General features: G+C 34.1%; 1 protein-coding gene and 1 pseudogene across 1 annotated transcript; both read left to right on the plus strand.

The window, feature by feature from the left end:
• Window positions 1-4,856: 4,856 nt before the first annotated feature.
• Window positions 4,857-18,734, plus strand: LOC112087852 (annotated as a pseudogene).
• On the plus strand, window positions 12,376-12,932 carry LOC112087853 (uncharacterized protein At4g04775-like). Its single transcript, XM_024157907.1, has 2 exons — window positions 12,376-12,549; window positions 12,642-12,932. Exons 1-2 carry the CDS (start codon window positions 12,376-12,378, stop codon window positions 12,930-12,932), a joined length of 465 nt encoding a protein of 154 aa, XP_024013675.1.
• Window positions 18,735-20,006: the final 1,272 nt, after the last annotated feature.

The raw sequence follows: 20,006 nt of genomic DNA on the forward strand, positions 1-20,006 counted from the left end.
AAATAGATTTTGATTCCTATAGAAGAACTTCAAACGACTACTCGATATTGGAGAAATACGCGGATTTCCCGGGATGATAGAAAGCATCGATTGTATGCATGAGGGGTGGAAAAATTGCCCCACTCTTCCACTCCCAATGCATACAATCCAAGCGGTAGGGCACTTCTTCCACTCCCAATGCATACAATCGATGCTTCCTATTATCCCGGAAAATCCACGTATCTCTCCAATATCGAATAGTCGTTGAAGATCTTCTGGTGTGGGTCTTCTTAGATACTTATCTCCAAACAAATTTATTATTCCTTCTACGAAAATTTCCAAGCAAGAAATTACTGGACTTTCACCGAGCTAGAGGTATTCGTCAACCGTGTCAGCCGCACAACCATATGCCGTCATACAAATTGCTGCTGTACACTTTTGTAATTCAGAGAGACTGAACCTTCCAGTAGCATTTCTTCTTTGTTGAAAGAATGGAACCTCATGGGTGAGTCGATCAACAATACACATGAACAAGAGTGTGTTCATTCTAAATATATTAGGAGGGTATGTTGAATCTTCACTGAAATAGTCGTTCCATAAGCGGTTGTGGCCTTGTTCGCGTTCTCTTTCAATATATGCTCTTTTTCTGTTGCTGCATCAAGAATGGGAACATATTGTCGAATTTTTGATTGAAGACTTCATCAAAACTTTCATCAAGTGATCCATCGAAAGCATTTTTGGAAGATGATGCCATTTTTTTTGAATTAATTTTTGTTTGATGGAGAAACAAGAAACAAGGGAAGAGTTAGAGTTTAGTAGAGAAATAAAAGAAGAGAAGAGTTAGAGTTTTTATATTAAGAAATAAAAGAACATTTTCTAAACACATATATAGAAAATAAATGATCGATATCTTTACAACACATATGTGGTTTAAAATACTCTCAAGAAATTTTGTAGTTTACAATCTTCAAATTTTTTTGGTTTACAATTCTACAAAACGTAACAAAAATAGACCTCCACAAAACAAACAAATACTCTAGACCTCCAAAAACAAAACAAAACAAAACTCTTTGGTAAGGGTGCGTAAGTGAATTTGATTTTGAGGAAAGTGCGTGAGAAGGGACAAAAAAAGATGAGGTAAACATATTAGTTTGAAAAATAGACTGTTAAATCTCAAAGTGAGAGTCTGAGGGGGTAATAAATATGTCTTATTCATCTAACGAAATAACTTGGTAAAACTGAGATGATTAATTTGCTGTGAATTATTTACTAGCTTTATAATTGTAATCTCTTAACAAAATAGAGATGTGTTATGTGAGTTATTTACTAACTAAAAAATTATTTACGAACTAAAATACAGAATCAGAGATGAACTATTTTAAAGCTCTATTAATATTCTTATATGCTAATTATATAATAATGATTAAACGTAACTAGTTGAAGTGATTGATAAACCTTTTGTATTTTTTAAAGTTGAAAATGTTACAACTACAGTCATGGATATAACTATATGTAAGTAACTATTTTGGGAACAAATTTTAATACAATTAAAATTTACAGTTATCTTACTTTATTTTCATGTATTGTATAGTCTTTCCAGAGAAATTTTATAATTGTAGGGTTTGGAATTTTAATATGTTTTTTATTTAAATGTTTCTTCGTCGAAATAATCGATTTGAGTTTATTATATGCCAATTTCAGTACCTAATTTTTCTACTTCTACAGAACTCATCCCAACAAGTGAAAAGATGTCAAGAAGATGGAATTGTGTGACCAAAGCCTTGAAAATATTTTTAAATCATGCAAGTCTTCTTACCAGATAGCATATGGTAATGGAACTAAAGAATCATAAGATGCCATTTTGAGAAAACTTAGGCTGATATTAAATTTGCTTTCAGTTAAGGAATGTAAAAAATCTTTAGCGATTAAAGTCAAGTGAAAGATTTAGCGTTCCAACGTGAGATCTATATGATTTCTCTGCAACATGGTGTGTACTTTTGATATATATATATATATATATGTATGTATGTGCGTGTGTGTGTATGCACTTTGCAGAGAAATCATATAGATCTCACGTTGGAACGCTAAAATACAGAATCAGAGATGAACAATTTTAAAGCTCTATTAAAATTCTTATATGCTAATTATATGATAATGATGAACTATGCTAATCATGGTGTGTACTTTCCTTATCCTAAGTTCATATATATGCGTGTGTGTGTGTGAAATAGACGCAAAGGAAAGACAGAGAGGATGAGAAAACGGGCACGGAAAGAAGGAAATATGGAGCTGTATTAATAAAATCGCCTAAGAGGTAAAATAGAATTGCATAGAAGAAATATGAACTTAGGATAAGTATTTCTGAGTTGTCATTCACATCAGAATCCTTTTATTTGAACATAAGAAAATGAAAAAATATATTCGTTGAAGTTGATTATCAATTGGATAATATGTTAACCAAGGCTTTTGGATGAATGAGATTATAGTTTTTATAGCGAGGATTTGATGCAGGGTTTCTGAAATCTTGATACCGGATATAGTTTCCATTATTTTCTTTTGCTTTGTTTTGTGGAATCACTTTCATACTAACATGTTTCTGGGGAAAATATTGTCATTGGGCTAAATACAATTTAGGATATCATAGTTAGAATTGCATTACATCCATTTTATGGTTTCAGAAGAGTTTGTGAAAGTCTTAGCCAATGAGAATAAAAAATAGTTTCGAGTAACTTTATCTATTTGTTTATAAAATATGTCTCTTAAGTTCATAATTCCATAAATTGATACTTACTATTTGTTGGATTATATATCAACTCTAGATTTGTTGAGTTTTTTTTTTTGGGTCGAAGATTTGTTAAGTGTTTGTTCATGGTTTTTAGTAGAGAATGTATTTGATTAGCTTCTTTGAAGATAAAATAAAAGCCCACAAAAAAACAATTAAATTTTATTTCATTTATGATGTTCTCTTTTATTATACTTTAATACTTATTATAATTAGCATCTATTAGTATAATAGTTTTTCCTAGAATCTGAGAACATATATAATATTTATAAAAGATAACTTATAAATATCAAGGAAGTATACTTTAATAATTTTATTTTTGAGTTTATGTATATATAGTTTAGGAAAATATTTACCTTCAGTTACATATATCAAAGTGTGGTATTTAAGAATGTATGTTATGAGTGGTACTGTAACATCCTAATTCCTGGTATATATGAAAAAGCTTTATAGAATTGATTTGATTACCTGTGGTATCCTAAAATAATAACATGTGGAAGCCAAGTATTGAGAAGATAAATAGGTGAAGTTCTCAAGAAAATTTTTTAACACTACAAACTAGAAAAATACACATAAAAATTGGTTAGAAAAAGGAGAAATGAGAGGAAGATAATCAATACTAGGTTTAAATCGTGCCAAAATATGGTATGTATTCAATTTGTGGTGTTCATGAAAGAGAGAGAAAGAGAAAGAGAGAGAGAGAAAATGCATCTTGAAAATATAATAGACGTATTTGGAATGATATTAGTGTGAGCTGAGTGAACATTTGAGAATAATGAAATATATGTATCTATTATTTTGAATCCTCTAAGCTTTATTCTCATTCTCCTTTTTAGATATATATAGAATTTCATAAGAGTTAACTGATTGATATGTAGACTAAATTTAGTGACTGGTTTGAGTTGTGTTTAGCTATGAGCGTAAAGTGTCTCAGTTTATAATTTTTTGGTGGATATGATTTAACATCAATAACTTTAACTAGGTTGAATAATTTTTTATAGCGTATTTCATCAATATGTGTAGCGCAATAAAATAGTAATCATCCTTTCCAATTTAACATTTATAATTATTCACTATTTGTTTAGTTCTATTTTTCTTAGTTACATAATATTGAATAATTCTTTTTTTTGTGAAATACTAAATTTTATTAAATTTTTTCCTAAAATTCTTTTCTAACTAGTATATATAATATTCCGAGAATTCTAAATGTGCGGGCGGATAGTCTGGCAAAATGAGCCTAAACAAGAGGAATTATTTTTTTCTAAATCGATCATATCGAGCCGGTCAAGGATGGTCATGTGACCACTTCTATGATGGGCCAAATGTGATTGTAATAGTTGGGTAGAGGAAAACAAACTAGTATATATAATACTCATGGTTATTAGTACAGTGTGCTTATTCCACAGAAGAGAACTGAAAATAAAGACATCTCCAACTCATCTCAATTTTTGACTCTAAATGGTATTTTAGAGAAAAATCCTCTCCAACCCACCTCTATTTCCAACTCTAAAATAGCATTTCTCTATTTTTTCCTATATATTTGGAGGAACTCTATTTTTTACTCTAAAATAGAGTTGAATTTTTTTATTTATTAATGTCCTTTAAGTTTCAAATTTTTTTATTTATGACTAAAACAAACAGTATAAATGGTATATATTTAAATTTTACAATAAAACTTAACAAAGTTAATTTCAGATGTATTATACTTACTTTATTCATTTTGACATAAAAAAGACTAGTGATTTAATATATTTGTGAAAAAACAAAAATATAGTAATAGTGATTTTAAATCCAAATCTACTATGTTTTTTTCATTTTTAATTGATATAATGAATTTTAACTATTGAATAAATGTTTATTTCAAATAATGTTATAATATTGTAAAAGTTTTGTAAATAATAAAACAAGTGGGATTAAATTGTATTTATTTACAGATAGAAGATATTAATAATAAAATAAAATATATATACTTAGAATATTCTCTTTTTAAAGTTAAAAATAGAGAAATACAATGGAGGAAAATCCACCTTTATTTTAGAATAAAAAATAGAGGAATGCATTGGAGATGGTCTAAGAGTCCACTTCATTGGAGAGCATGAGCAACACAGAGTCATACTCGCCGGAGTTTGGGCTCCCCCTCTAATGAGCGAGTCTACAGAATCAAAAATAATTGTTGAACCGGATCTTGACCAAAGATATCCAGATCCTGGTTATCGATCTGGAGCGTTTGGACATGGAGAAACTGAGAGAAGCATGCAAGGACTGGGGAATATTCCATCTGGAGAATACGGTGATACCGTCAATGCTGATGTCACAGGTGAAATAGATAACGGATTCGCTGTTGAGTCTGCCGTTTGATGAAAAATGGAAGTTGCTCGGCATTAACTCTCCGTTATCGTATTACAGAGGAACAGATACGGTTAGTCCATCGGGAAACACCGTAAACAAGGCCCCACGAAAATCTAGTGGTCACTTGTTCGATGGCATCAACGTTCCTCTTGGTTTTTGACAATGGCAAAGCGAGCTTGCAAAACTCCAAAAGCACGTTCGACGTCTTACAGGCTGATTCTTGATGTGTATCAAATAAGGATTCTTTCTGACCTTGTGGTATTTGAATAGATTGGATAAATGTAGCTCATTTAGGATAAATTTCATCGGTGAGATAGTAAGCCAAATGATACTGTCGTCCGTTGACAAAGTAATTCACTTTTGGAGCTTTACCTTGTAATATATCATCAAAAACTGGTGAGCGATCAAGAATATTGATATCATTTGAGGTACCTGAAAGTCCAAAAAAAGTGTGTCATCCAAAGATCATGTTAAACTACAGCCTCTAAAACGATTGTCGATTTGCCAGATCCACATGAGTATTGCTCTTTCCAAGCGGTGGGGCAATTCGAAAGATTTTTTTGTTCCAGCTCTCAGTTTTCCCTTTTACTTTTTCTTTGATATATTGGAACATCTCCGACTTTTTCCTACCAAACTGTTCGGGCACACCAAGGTATTTACCTCCACCACCATCATTCAAGATCCCAAGGATGTTGCTCATTTGAGTTTTAACCCGATCCTGAACTTTGCTACCAAAAGTAATCGAAGACTTCTGTAGATTCACTGCCTGACCAGAAATTGCTTCGTATATACCCAGAATTTTCTTTATTGTTCTGCAGGATTTAGATTGGAAAGGGTGAAAAACAAAGAGTCATCAGCAAAAAGAAGATGACTAACTGCAGGACTTCTATTGCTGATTTTGATTCCCTGTAACTTTCTTTCAGCCATTTCTCTATTCATCATATGAGATAATACATTTGCACAGAGAATAAACAAATTAGGTGAAAGAGGATCACCCTGGCGTATTCTTCGCTCTGGTTGATTATAACCTTTAGCTGATCCATTTATCAAGACCGAAAAGGAAACAGTTTTCACACACTCTATTACCCAGTCAACCCATTTCTGATTAAACCCCATCTGGATCATAGTCACCTCTAAAAAGCCTTATTCAAGCCTATCATATGCTTTGGTAATATCAGTTTTCAGAGCCATATAATATTGTCTGTGATCATTCTCCCAGGTATGAAAGCTGCTTGCTTTTCTGCAACTATCCCATGTAAATGCTTCTTCAATCTGTTTACTAAAATCTTAGAGATGATCTTATAAGAAACATTATGTAAAGCAATAGGACGAAAATCAGACATAGTATTGGGTGGATCAACTTTTGGAATCAAACAGATATTTGTGTGACTATGAGAAGCATCCAGTTTAGCCGTATCAAAGAAATTTTGTACCTCAGTAATTATAGATGGGCCGATCTCATTCCAATATTGTTGATAAAACTGTCCTGTAAATCCATCAGGACCTGGAGCTTGATGAGGACCAATATCAAAGACTGCTTTTTTAATTTCCTCTGGAGACACATCCTTTGTAAGATCTTCATTGATATGGGGTTACTTTCCTTTGATAATCTCTGAAAACCTCTGAATAAAGAGCTCCAGGGTCAGTGTTTGAAGAGAATAGCGTTTGAAAATAGTCATCAGCTACCCTGGCAATCTCATAATCTCCTCTTTGAATAACACCATGAGAATCTAATATGGAGTTAATTCTGTTCTTTGATCTCCTGGTTTTTGTGACAGAATTAAAATATTTGGTGTTCCTATCACCAGCTTTTAACCATTGATTCCTGCTCTTTTGATTCCAAAAAATCCTCTTCTAGGTACGCTTGATCTAACTCTTGCTTTAATCTATTCCTTTCATCCCTTGTTGAAACACTTGATGTAATTACCCGATCTAATTTCCTTCTAATCAAGAAAATTCTTTCCTCTGCATTGATCCGGTCTTTCTTTTCCATCCTGCAATAGATTTACTGCAGTTTCTTAATCTTTGCACTAAAGACACTTGATCATTCTGCAGATGGGAATCTCCAAACCAACCCTGAAGCACTGTATTGTGAAAACACTCCTTACTGATCATACGACCATCAAATCTGAAACTCTCTCTTTTTTCTTCAACTCTATCCAATATATACGTTACCAGAGGCCGATGATCTGATTCTTCCATCTCTAAAAACTCTGTTTCTGAAGAAGGAAACATTTGATGCCATTCATTATTTGCCATAGTGCGATCTAGGCAACATAATACAAAGTGTTTCCCTCTTTGGCCTGCCCAGGAAAACCGGTTACCAATTGATTTCAAATCAGAAGAATCACAAGCTCTAACCATTCTTCTCATATCCTGAAACGATGCTTCTGTTCTACACCGACCACCCTTTTTCTCATCATTACTCAATAGCTCATTGAAATCACCCTGAATAAACCACGATTGACCTCTTCTAGTGATAGCTATTCTTTCAATCATTTCCCATAGACTGTTTCGGAAACTTGGATTTGGGTTTCCATAGACAAAAGACAAATACGTAGAATGAAACTCCATTACTTTTGACTAAACAATCTACAAGATTAGGAGATTAAAATAAGACAGAAAGATCAACATGAGACTTCCAAAAGACAACTATACCCCACTTAATCCATCCGGTGGGACTATTACATGATGAAAACACCCTAACTGACAACCCACATCTCTAACATAGTTGTTTTGCTGCTTTGTTTCAGAAAAGCAAATGATGTCCGGGAGATATTTCCTGTTTATCTCCTTAAGGCGTCGAACTGTCGAGTCAATGCCTAAAACTTGACAAATCCAACATGTTGTCCTCATGGCGAGTGTGGTGGTTCAGGGCCCACCGCGCCTCCATCATTTTTGTTGATTCCGTTTCTGAAATTACTGCCACTGCATTCACCTTTCTCCTGAATCTGAGCTCTTAAAAAATTTTCCTCACCGTGTTTATAAACAGTTGCTTTGTTGCGGGCATTATTTAAGTCGTCAGAGGATTTCCTCTTACGATTAACACCTGCAAGATTCACAAAGTATGGAAAGGGGTTGTGTAGCTCATTCATGTCGAGATCATGGCTGAGCATGATACGCATCACAGCAGGAACATTTGATTCTGCATCAGATGTCTCAAGTGGAATGTAATCCTCCGCAGCATTTGGATTAAACTCCTCTTCATCTTTGTCCTGTTGTTCTCCAGGGCCATTAACATTTTCATTGTGATCACCTTCCTGCATATTCTCACCCAAAATATTTTCAGCATCATCAATCTCGTGAATCTCAACACCATTATTACCTCCATAATTCGGCTGGACAGCATCATCGTTGTCATCATCTCCATCAGAATTGTGTCCTTCAGGGCCACTATTTTGAATCAGACATTTCCCCGAGTCATGTGTTAACATACCACAAACTTCACAAAATCTCCTAAGCCTCTCGTATGTGAACCGCAAAAGCGTGTTTGTACCAGGAGAGAATTGGAAATTCCTCTGAAATCTTAGGGGAGCAGCAACGTTCCAATTGAGACGAACCCTGACAAACTCCACTCGTGCTGCTGTCTCAAGATTGAAATCAACTCCAATCAGAGTATCCATATTACGCCCAATATGAGAGATTACATCATGATTGAGATATTGGAAAGGTATTCCCCTAATCTGAACCCAAATTGGAATGAGATCCATGTCCAAAGGGTCCATCGTAGGAGTCCACCTCTACAAAACTAATATCCTGTCGAAAAACGCCCATGGTCCATGCCGGATCACCATCTCCAGAGCCTCTTCTGTTGGGAAAACAAACTGGAATCTCCCACCCTCAATGATTCTGCCATGGACAATCCTATCTTGTCCCCACATTCGAGGAAGGTTGGCAATGATTGACCGGAGATTTTGCTTTCTTGGCATCACCAGTCTTCCCATTAAAATGAATCTGTTATCCCCCACCGCCTGAGTCACAACTTCCACCGGGAGAGCAATTGGTGGATCATCTGCACCCAAATTGATGTCTTGGATCGCTCTTCGCAGATTGTCAGCCATTTTCGGAAGGGTTGAGTAGAATCAAAAAGGAAGAAAATAGATAACTGAAAGGAATGCTTTTCGATTTGAGTGAGGGAAAGTCGATTGAAACAAACTCTTTTTATAGGCGTCTCGCCATCGCAAATTCGGAAATCCATTATCATCACGATCAATCGTGAGATCAATCGGGCATAACCGTCGGCGAGTGGCATACTGCGAAGAGATTAGCCGCTTCACCGGCGAAATTGTTGAAAACCGTCAAGAAAACTGTCAAAAAATGTCGGCCATAAAACCGCTCAGAAATCGCTTTTTTAATCGCCTCTCTAACGGTCATTTCTAGTGCTCTTTTGCTCTACGATTCCCTTATTCTATTCAACGGCTGTGTGTCATTTTACTGTTACTTTATCTTTTCCTCTTTTTTGGGTAATTTTTTTTAGTTTGCATGCATAGATAATTTTACTCTTACTTCATTGGTGATTTTTGTTGGTTTAACAATTTAATAAAATCAATTTTCAGAGAAGTATTATTTAAGTTTGCGCGTAGACAATTTTATTCTTTTTTTTATAGACAATTTATTCTTGAAAGCTAAGGTTAAATTAATTCTACACTTCTTGAGAAGACATTTTATTTTTTCATGAGAAGTTTCATATAATAACAGATCTTTACAAGTTTAAACCTTGCTGAATTTCAAGTTAGAAGTCTATTTCTCCGCAAAATCAAAATTCAAAACTTATTTTCTTCCAATATCGGTTTTATAGGTTTAGTGCCTGACTGGTTTAAACGCAGCGGTTGCGGTTGCGAGTGCAAGAGTTTGCGGAAGCGAGTAATTGCAGTTTTGAGCGTTATTAAGCGGTTTGCATGAATGTTTTAACTTTTTAAGGTGGATCTGTTTGCAGGACATTTTTGACTGGCAAACCAGCGGATGTTTTAGCGGTTAAACATAAAATTACCAAAATAAACATCAAAATTAATTATATAAAAAAAACTATATTATTATACTTAATATCAAAATCACTGGTTCAAAATAATCAGTGGATGTCATACCATTGAAGTTTTTATTTGAAAATCAGTCAAAACATATATCCAATTTCGAAAACATATACATGTAAATCATAAACTATAGATTTGAAAACTTTTAAACAAAGAGAAATCATATTGGAAATCAACACACACAAAAAAAAAATCAATATGAATAAATTAAACCAAAGTATTATGGCATTTATGCTTGTGTCTTGATTTTTTTTTAACTGGTATGGAAGTCATGATTAAAAATTAGAATTTGATAGAAAAAGTGATAGATTAGGGTTTATATATATAGGAGAAGATTAGTAGGGTTTGGGTTTTATAATTGTTTTTAACATAACCTTTCATTTTTTTAGCGTGATTTTTTTTTATAATCCAACCGCTATCGCCCGCAACCGCACACTAACAGAAAATAGCTTTTAGATTTCAATGGTATAAAACGATACAGACCAGTTTACAGCGATTTCTATAATTGTTATAAAACGCCAATAACCGCTACTAACCACAAACGCAACGTTTGCGGATGATAGCGGGTCAACCAATCAACACCATAAACCCAAACTAAACCGAATGAAAGATGAATCCAAACCAAAGAAAATCCAACACATATCCAATCTTCTTCTTCTTACCACCATATTTTTCCTTGCGTTCTCACTTTTGCTACCACAATTTATTTTTCTTTCAAACTAAACACTTCTTTTACATTGCTATTCATCCCTCCCAAATTCTAGATTTCCCCACTTTCCAGCCTTTCACCTCCAAAACCCTAGATCCAACATCCACAAGAAGTTCTTTTCCCTCACTCAGTTGTCTTTGCGGTGTCGATGTAGGCGTAAGATCGTTAACGCCTCCGGAAGCGGTTGCTGGATTTAATCTATGGAGAAGAATTTGTTATCTCCGAACGGAAATCCAGCATGAAGTGATTTCATCGTCGGTGACGATGCTAGATTGTGATATGCCATTCTTTTTTCTTCTGTGTATGTGCCTTTTTTCTTGTTTTTCCAATGGTGAAGAAAGCTATAAATGAAGAAGAATGAAGAAGAAATTTTTAATCTCAATTAGAATTTCAGTTTGATATGCATATCAGGAGAGATGAAAGCGATTGTGCAATATCCCTTTTTTCTTTTCTGCCAAAAATACAAATCAAACAGAAAATTAAAATTAAATAATAGAACAATTGAGAGATCGAGAGAGATGAGATGCAGAGAGAGGTAAAAGAAGAAGAAAAAATTGTAACGGGTTGTAATTTGATTTAGTTTTGGTGGGGATAACCGAGTTATAATCGGGTTGAGAACATTGATTCTGGTTATTATTATTTGTTTTTTATTGTTTAGTTGGTTAAGTGTTAATTTGTGTACAGTAAACTAAGTCAAATCTGTGATCTGTGGGGAAACGAGTTTTGAAATTTTATTTTGTGGGAAAATTAATTTTTAGTTTTGATTTTGCAGAAAAGTAAAATTCGAATTTCAAATGATGGAGAATTAAAACGAGGATTAAACTTTGTAGGGATCTGTATTATATAAAGCTTCTCAAAGGAGATAGATCTTCTTTCCAGACTTCTTTGATCAAAGACCACAGGCGAGAATATTTATAATACCATGTAATCTAAGAAAATGAAAAAGAAAATATGACATGAAACGCCATAATCATTAAATGACAAAAACTTAATTCAATGGCAAAACAACATTTACCATGAGTTGTACGTAGAACTTTCATTAATATTACAAGAAAAAACGAAGTATTTTCCCACGACAAATTTTATATAGTTGTAAATTCCCGTAATGTTTCAAACTCGTCGTATATCTTCATATTAGTAGTTTGGACAACTTATTTACTCACATTCCATGATTTTTCGGTCTGTGAAGTAAACATGATGAGAAATCACTTAAACCAACTAAACCAACTATACCGTTGACCGAACCACATTCAAAACCCAACCCGATGATGAATCCGATTCGATTGAAGACCCGATCCGACGCGATTTCTAATAGTTAAATTCCCAATTTCGGGATGAACCCTAGATTTTTTTGGTGGCCAATTCGTTTATGATTTGAGAAGGCGATTGTAAGTATTTATCTACACTAGGTTTTGTAGTCTTATTTCGATCATAGGAAGCTCGATTTCATAGTTTATCAGCTTTAGAACTTCATTTTGCTGATTCGATGTATATTGGTGGTTGAAGGTTACAATTTGATTTTCATGATGAGCAATGTGTCTGGAGCTTCGAGTGGAACATCAGCTGTTCGAGGAAGAGGCCAACATGTGGGTGTGCCAAAGAGATGTTGGTGTGGGGAAGTTATTGTGGCTAAAATATCAAAATCCGACGCTAATCCTTATCGGAGATACTATCGGTGTGCGTTTGCTGCCGAACATAAGGTAAATGTCGTTTTCCCTTATTTGAAATTGGTAAATATGTTTGTGGTGAAGCAAATGATGATAGATAGTTATTGTTATATTCATTGTTGTAGCTTAACAATGATAACCACACTTTCAAGTGGGTTGATGAGGCTTTCTTGAACGAGATAGAAGCATTGGCGTTTAGAATTGGAAGACTTGAAGAAGAGGTGAAAGAGCTTAGGACAGTTTCTATGGATGCCGAGAATAAGATGTTTGAGAAGCTTGAGATTAAGCTAGAGAAAGAGATTGTCGAAAAAGTGGAAGAAGTTCTTGTTGAAGCCAAATCTGACATGAAGAAAATGATGTTACTTGTGGGTTTAGGATTTGTGATCATTGTAGTTTGCAGTAAACTAGTAGGCTGAGTATTTGTTTTCGGATTGTTGTGTGTATGATCATATTTGTTGGATCTTCAAACTAATCGTGTGTTTTGTTTGGTTATGCTTTGTTTTAGGTATGTGATCGTGTTGTTTTTGTAGAAAAATGAAACCAATCTCTTAAGGTTCTTAAAAATGTTTGGTCATTACTCATGGCAAAGGAAGGATTCCAATTATAAAACTGCATCTTGTTTGATTATCCAAAAACATGGTTCAGGGCCGACCATTACAGTACTAAAATAAATATGATAACAAGTCCTAAAAACATGAAAAAAACAGGTCGTAAAAACATGATAAAGCAGCTTAAATATAGACTGAAAACAGGTCCAAAAAGACATGATAAAAGAGGTCCACAAGCAGCCTAAATATAGACTGAAAAAAGGTCTTAAAAAACATGATAAAAGATGTCCAAAAGCACCATAAATATAGACTGAAAACAGGTCCTAAAAACATGATAAAAGACGTCCAAATCCGAGAAAAAATACTTCAAACCACATCTTCAATTCTCAAGCTGAGTGAGAACTCCCTGTGAAGATTCAACCTGAGATGCGGATGCTGATGCTTCACCATCGAAATCATGAATAAAGCAGATAGCAAGAGAGATTACCTTACCTTATTAACAAAGAACAATGAGACACTACAATGAATTATAACCTTGAGACAAATCTGATTTGGTTTCTTCTTCTTATGAAAACATGAATTATGCCCTTCTTTTCCACAACAGGTACGCAGTGCATGGTCCTCTTCAACACTTTATCTTTCTTCTTTGATGGGGATTCATTAACTCCTCTCTTCCTTTTCTTATCAGCCTTCGTAACCTTATGTCGACCAGGCATATCTGGAATGACAGGCTGAATTATACGAGGCTCATTTCCAACTGGCCAAAACTTGCCGCCTCAAATTGGAACAATTCCGTCTTTGTAGATACTTCTCCACTTGTGGGTCCTAAACTAGTGACAAACATAGTCTTCAGCTTCTAGTCCCTTCTTGATTATCACACCGTATGCATGCTCACAAGGAATGTCGGTGATTCCCCATCGAAGGCAGGCAATTCCTATTCGCCAAGCTGACTCGGTAAGTACACCCGTTGAGTTGAGAGTCATACATCTTGTTGGTGGATGGTCTCACAATGCAGTCCGACGCCTTTTCACGCAACTCTGCCAAGTATTTACTAACATCTGGAGTGCATATGCCTTTGTGGTTAGTGGCTTTAATATCTCTCTTGGTTATGCGAACCATTGCAAGTCTCACAATGGTCTCTAACATTGGGACTAGAGCCTTGCTTCTGGCTTTACCTGCAAAAAAAGCACAAAGAAACGATGAATCACAATGAAACACGAAGAAACAACAAAAACAAACAATTCATACACACATTCATAACTAAACAAAAACATACACTTATACCTATGGAATTGTTGAATGATTCTGTGGAGTTATTTTTCACATCCTCACAATAGGGTCCTAAATTATAGAATGCGCTGCACCATGTTTCTGGTTTTTTTTCATCAAATCCCTATAGAGAGGGAAATCGTAGAGTCTTATCTTCTCCAGATTAGCATTGTAATCTATCGCATTGTAGCTCCAGGCGAGATTCCAAACTAAACCCTTCAGCTCCGGTTTCCCTTTATGCATTTTCTTCAAATTCATGTAGATGTGTCTAACACACATTCGATGCTCAATCCCAGGCAACGTTGTCTTAACAGAATTATCACAAAACTGAGATAGGAGGCTCATCAAGAAACTGAGATATAGTTTCTTCAATGTCGAACTCACAACGTTCTCTTCGATCCTCGCCATCCGAATCGACATGTGGAGGTAAATCCTCTTTGAAATCAGGCACATTATGCCACTCCACTATCGAAATTGAAGAGAAGAGACAACAATCTACAAGACAAAACGAGGAAGGAAGAGATTAGTCATAAACCCAGAAAAAACGAGCAAAGAGTGAAACACATAAATCAAAATCGCAATCTCTAAACCTAGAAATTGAAATCGCAATTTCTAAACCCAGAAATTGAAATCGCAATAATTATTAAGAGAATTCCAGAAATCAAAATTGCAAACCCTAAACACATAATCCCGACAACATACCTATCGATAAGTCAAGTGATTTGGGATTTAGGATTCAATTTTTTGAGAGAGAGAGTTAGGGTTCTTCGCAAATTAGGGATTTGAGCATTTGATTTGGGGATTTTGTTTACTCGGGTTAGAGAAATGGGTTTAGTCAGGTTAGAGAAATGGGTTTATGATTAGCGGGTCAAATCATGGTTTGCAAGTTTAATCGGATCAAAATTTGGTTTAGTTGGATTTTTAAATAGTTAAGTTTTGATCGGTGATGTGGACTTGATGTGGTGTGTCGAGGGTTGTCAAGTTTTACCCTAATTGAAATCAATAGCCGCAAGTGCACATCTGATCGATTGTAGTACTTAGGGATCGAATCCACAGGGAAGGAGGATCTTTTCCTGCAAAAAGCCTTTGAAATAAGTTAAAGTAAGGAAGTCTAGAACAAAAACGGTTTTGTGGGGGTTTGGTAGTGTGTTTAAAATCTAAAAATGAAATCTTAAAAGAGAATTACGAAAATTAAATGGCGTAATAACTAAACTTAACGAAAATAACTAAAAATGATAAAAATGGATATTCTAATGCTTAAATGAAAATGAACTAAAAAGGAAAGACAATATTGAACTAAAGCTTTAAAGAAAAACGGTGTAAATCAATAAGGAAGAAGGCGTTGGGGTTCAGGGAAGTTTTCTCAGGGGTATGAACGATTCAAAACATTGCTAGAGAGGAAAATTTGTAAGATCTTAGCTTAAACTTTTCGAACTGAGTCACGGACGTATGAATACGCCACTATCGTGATCATAGGCAACTATCTCTCTCAACCCTGACCAGTAGGTTTCCACTCTGGCCCTGGAAGAGAAGAGATGCATTATGTTTAAGACTCGTCCTAATTCACAAATCGCCCGGTTTCCACTCCTATGTTTGTTTTGCTCTCCCAAACTAGATCTGATACCTGATGAACACTTTTGTGTCACCAAGCATCTGGATCAGATTGTAGTTCATGACGCTACCTCATGCAGTAAAAACGAATTCAGAAGAAAAAGTTCTAAGATTCAGCTCAATAGCCAATGGAATCCTCACCGAACATATATATCCCCATCGAAAATCCCTTAATCCCAACAATAAAACTACTCAGACATAATGAACGAAATCAAAGACATAATATTAAGAAGTAGAATAGAAACCGAAATTGATAAAGAAAGAACAAGGGTTCAAGAGAACAAATCTCTCTCTCCCTAAAAGCTAAAGCAAAAACAATAAAAGTATGAAGTAATGATAGATGGTATTCGGTTTTTACGATTTAGGGTTCCTAAGACATGTATTTATAGTGTTCAAGACCTCTCTGGACGTCACTTAGGGTTTCTCCAAATGTGGGCTTCAGAAATGGGCTTTTTGGGCTCGGAGGTTGATGGCCGCGGTTGGGAGTGCTCTGACTGCGGGGAATGGGTGGTTTGCCGCGGTCGGGATGCTCCTGACCGCGAGAAAATGCTTGTTGGCCGCGGGTGGAAGTGCTTGCCGGCTGGTTTACGGGACATCTTGCTCTTCGCGTATCTTTTGATTGAACCGTTGGATTGCCAAGCTGTAAAGTGCACTGGAAAGCTGATACTTCCATCTTTAAGGTCTCCAAATTTGAGCTGGATCAGACGGTGAGAAGGCCTTCAATCAGGGGTGAACTTCTGACGGTTTGACTCTGAGCTAAAATCTGGTTTTCTATCCATTTTGTTAAGCTTTTCCCTAAGTTTCCTGAAAAGAGTCTTGAAACTACAAATACTAGAAAAACGTAATAAAAGTACTTAAAAGCAATTAAAAACATAGAAAAAGTATTTCAAAACAATCCATAAAAGTGGTCAAAATATGGTGTTATCAATCGGTAAACAGTAAACCTTGTTTAATTATGGTTTATGTGGTATATGGGTAAAGACGATATGAAATTCAAAATTACGGGTAAATAAGTTGTCCAAACTACTAATATAGGGTTATACGACGAGTTTGAAACAGGAATCTACAATTATATGAAAGTTGTCGTGGGGAAATACGTCGTTTTTCTATATTGCAAAATAGCAAAATTGTAGCAATTATGATCTCATAGTAACAACATACCACAAGTTTTACGTAGAACTTTCATTAATATTGAAAAATGACAAAATTGTAAAAATTATGATCTCATTACTCATAGAGTCATAGTAACGACATACCACGAGTAAAAATTATGATCTCAATTCTCAATAGTAAATCTTCATTGGTAAAATTGCAATGACTGTCATTTTGTCGGTTACAATTTAGAGTCATTACTTTTTGTCCCCTTGTGCACAATATTATTGACTATTATTGTTATTTACTAGGTACTTATGTAATGTACAAAGGAGACATTGTAGTTGAACGTGTTCATTTTACATGAGTCTTTACTTAACAACAAAATAAAAATATGACGTGAGTGTTTTTGTTGTTCCATTTAAAATGCTACTACAGTAAAACTCTATAAATTAATAATATTGGGACTCTGATATTTTATTAATTTAAAGAGTTATTAAATTATAGATTTCACAGAAAAAAAAATATTTCTTATTTCTTATTAGTTTTTAAAAAGATTGTATATTTTTAAAAAAGTTATTTCTAAAATTTAAGATAAGTTTCAAAAAAAAATTAATTTAAAATGAATAAAAAGTATCATTATACTCGTATTTTAGTAGATTATCTTATGTATATGTATAAATTAGATTTTGTTTATGGTAATTATTAATTTATGATATTAATAGGACTATATATTTACATAGAAGTTTTGTTAAAATTATTATCTTATTATTTTATCGAATTGTGTCATATTTTGAATTGTCCCAACTTGGAACTCTGAAAAATTATTAGTTTATAGTATTTATTAATTTATCGAGTATTAATTTATAAAATTTCTACTGTATTAGTTTTAGAATCTTTCTCCTGGGTACTTTATATATTGTACTAATATTGTTTTTGCCATCAACTGTAGTATTAAGTTACATAAAAATTATGTATTTTCGTCTTCTTTTACAAATTAGAGTCGTTATTTTTTTGTTATCCAACACCGCAACATATGATTATTTATTATTGTGTGATATGAGTTATGCAGAGTGGTGATGGAGGAATATGGAAGGCACATATAGGATTGTTGTGACCTTATAATTTGAAGCTATTGCAGAAACATTGTTCTTGGAACTATCCGGTGATTGAAAACGAGCTACTTATCGGAGTCAACAGACAACAGTTGTTGTTGTACGTGTTCAACGGTACCAGGACTTGAGGCTCATATGGATATATACTTCGGTGATATTGATATCGATAATAAACCAAGATGAAGATGGGGAATGGTTCAATGTCACACGTCTTTCAAATTCTTTTGTCATCTGTCTAGGAGATATGATTTAGACTGTACATTACTAACTAACCTTGCATGCTAAATAGATTTCATATCAGGTATTCAGATGAATTAAATTTTGGAAACTGAAAAAATTATTTTAATGATTACAAGTTCTAAGTGAAGAGAAGTACAAGAGTGTGTTGCATAAAGTGGGAAAGAGGATGAAGAAGAAAGAGAGGTACTCGATAATTTACTTTGGGTTCCCAGACAAAGATTGTAAGTTTGAATCGAGTCGCTATAAGCCATTCAAATTCTCAGAGCTTGAAGCTCAAGTTAAGCTTGATGTCGAGACCCATGGTAGCAAAATCGGCCTTTCTGGGTTCCTCAACATCCCCTAGAGGCTAGTGTTGTATACTGTCCAAATAATCAAAATTTCGCTTTTCTTTTGCAGCCTCTTAGAATATTCATATTCTCTTAGTATCATCCTTTTAAACCTTTCTATTTGCAAGTTTTTCTTTCCTTCGGGATAAACTTTATATGCAAGTTTCTTGGTTGATGCAAAGGAACCCCCAAAAAAAATGCAAACAGCTACAAAAATGCCGATATAGTGCCATAGTGGTTGTATATCATGGTTTCTTTGGGTTGTATATCATTTAGTTTGATCACTGACCGTTGGATCTCGTAAAGCTTACTGACGTGACTTATATGGACAGGGCCAGCCCTGAGCTTAAGCAGCTAAAATCTTAGCTTTAGACGCCATATTTAGTATAAATATTAGGGGCATCAAATTTTACTAAAATTACTTTATAGTCTAGTGGTTATTCTATCTCTCTGTTGTCAAACAACCCAAATTTGATGCTTTTACATGTATTTTTATGTAAACTTTTTTTTTTGCTTTAGGCGTCAATTACTATTGGGCCGGCCCTGTATGTGGATATGAGTTGTTTATGAGTTGTTTACATTTAACATTATACGCAGTAAATGTTCAAAAAAGAAGAAAAAAAACATTATACGCAGTGGCCACATCTCTATGACTTTCACACGTCCTGACCACTCCTTTCATATGTTTTTGTGGCCACCTGGACCAACAATGCATTTGCTAATATATTCTACATATTAAGCAAACAATATATTCTAGATAACTTTGTTGTTGTTCAATTATATTCGACAGGTTGCTATGAAAGTAAATTTAATGATTTCATATCCGATATTATTGGCCGGTTCCTTATTTAGAAAATTCTAAATATTTGTCAATGAAACTTATTGAATATTAAGATTTATCATGTGTGCTATATTTCTTTCTATACGTCAATTTTCTGAAAACTATATAGAGTTAAACACGTTTGATTACTAAAATTTTCCATTTCAAAATAAAATAAAATAATATACTTAAGAGATATAAACAATAAGACTGGTTAGTTTTCTTCACATACATCAGTATATTGATTTCCAGAATTTGTGGAATTATACAATTTAATATATAAAGTTTATTACTTTTAAAAGGTATAGTAAATTATATAAAATGTCAACTTTGAAATTCAATTAAAACGCTTCTAAAGATATTAACACAAAACATGACTTTTTCGAAAGTTTAGATCACCAAAAGATTAAAAAAATTAAAAATAAACACCAGATTTTGTAGTTAATTTTCAATTCGATCTTGTTTTTTG

Source organism: Eutrema salsugineum, unplaced genomic scaffold (genome assembly GCF_000478725.1).
Source record: "Eutrema salsugineum unplaced genomic scaffold, Eutsalg1_0 scaffold_16, whole genome shotgun sequence".
In the NCBI taxonomy this organism is placed as follows: Eukaryota; Viridiplantae; Streptophyta; class Magnoliopsida; order Brassicales; family Brassicaceae; genus Eutrema; species Eutrema salsugineum.

Excerpts from the sequence above, each read along its gene's own strand:
- LOC112087853 (XM_024157907.1), top strand. The coding sequence starts at position 12,376 with ATGAGCAATGTGTCTGGAGCTTCGAGTGGAACATCAGCTGTTCGAGGA. Across the intron at positions 12,550-12,641 it reads CGTTTGCTGCCGAACATAAG|CTTAACAATGATAACCACAC; the intron begins GTAAATGTCGTT and ends TCATTGTTGTAG.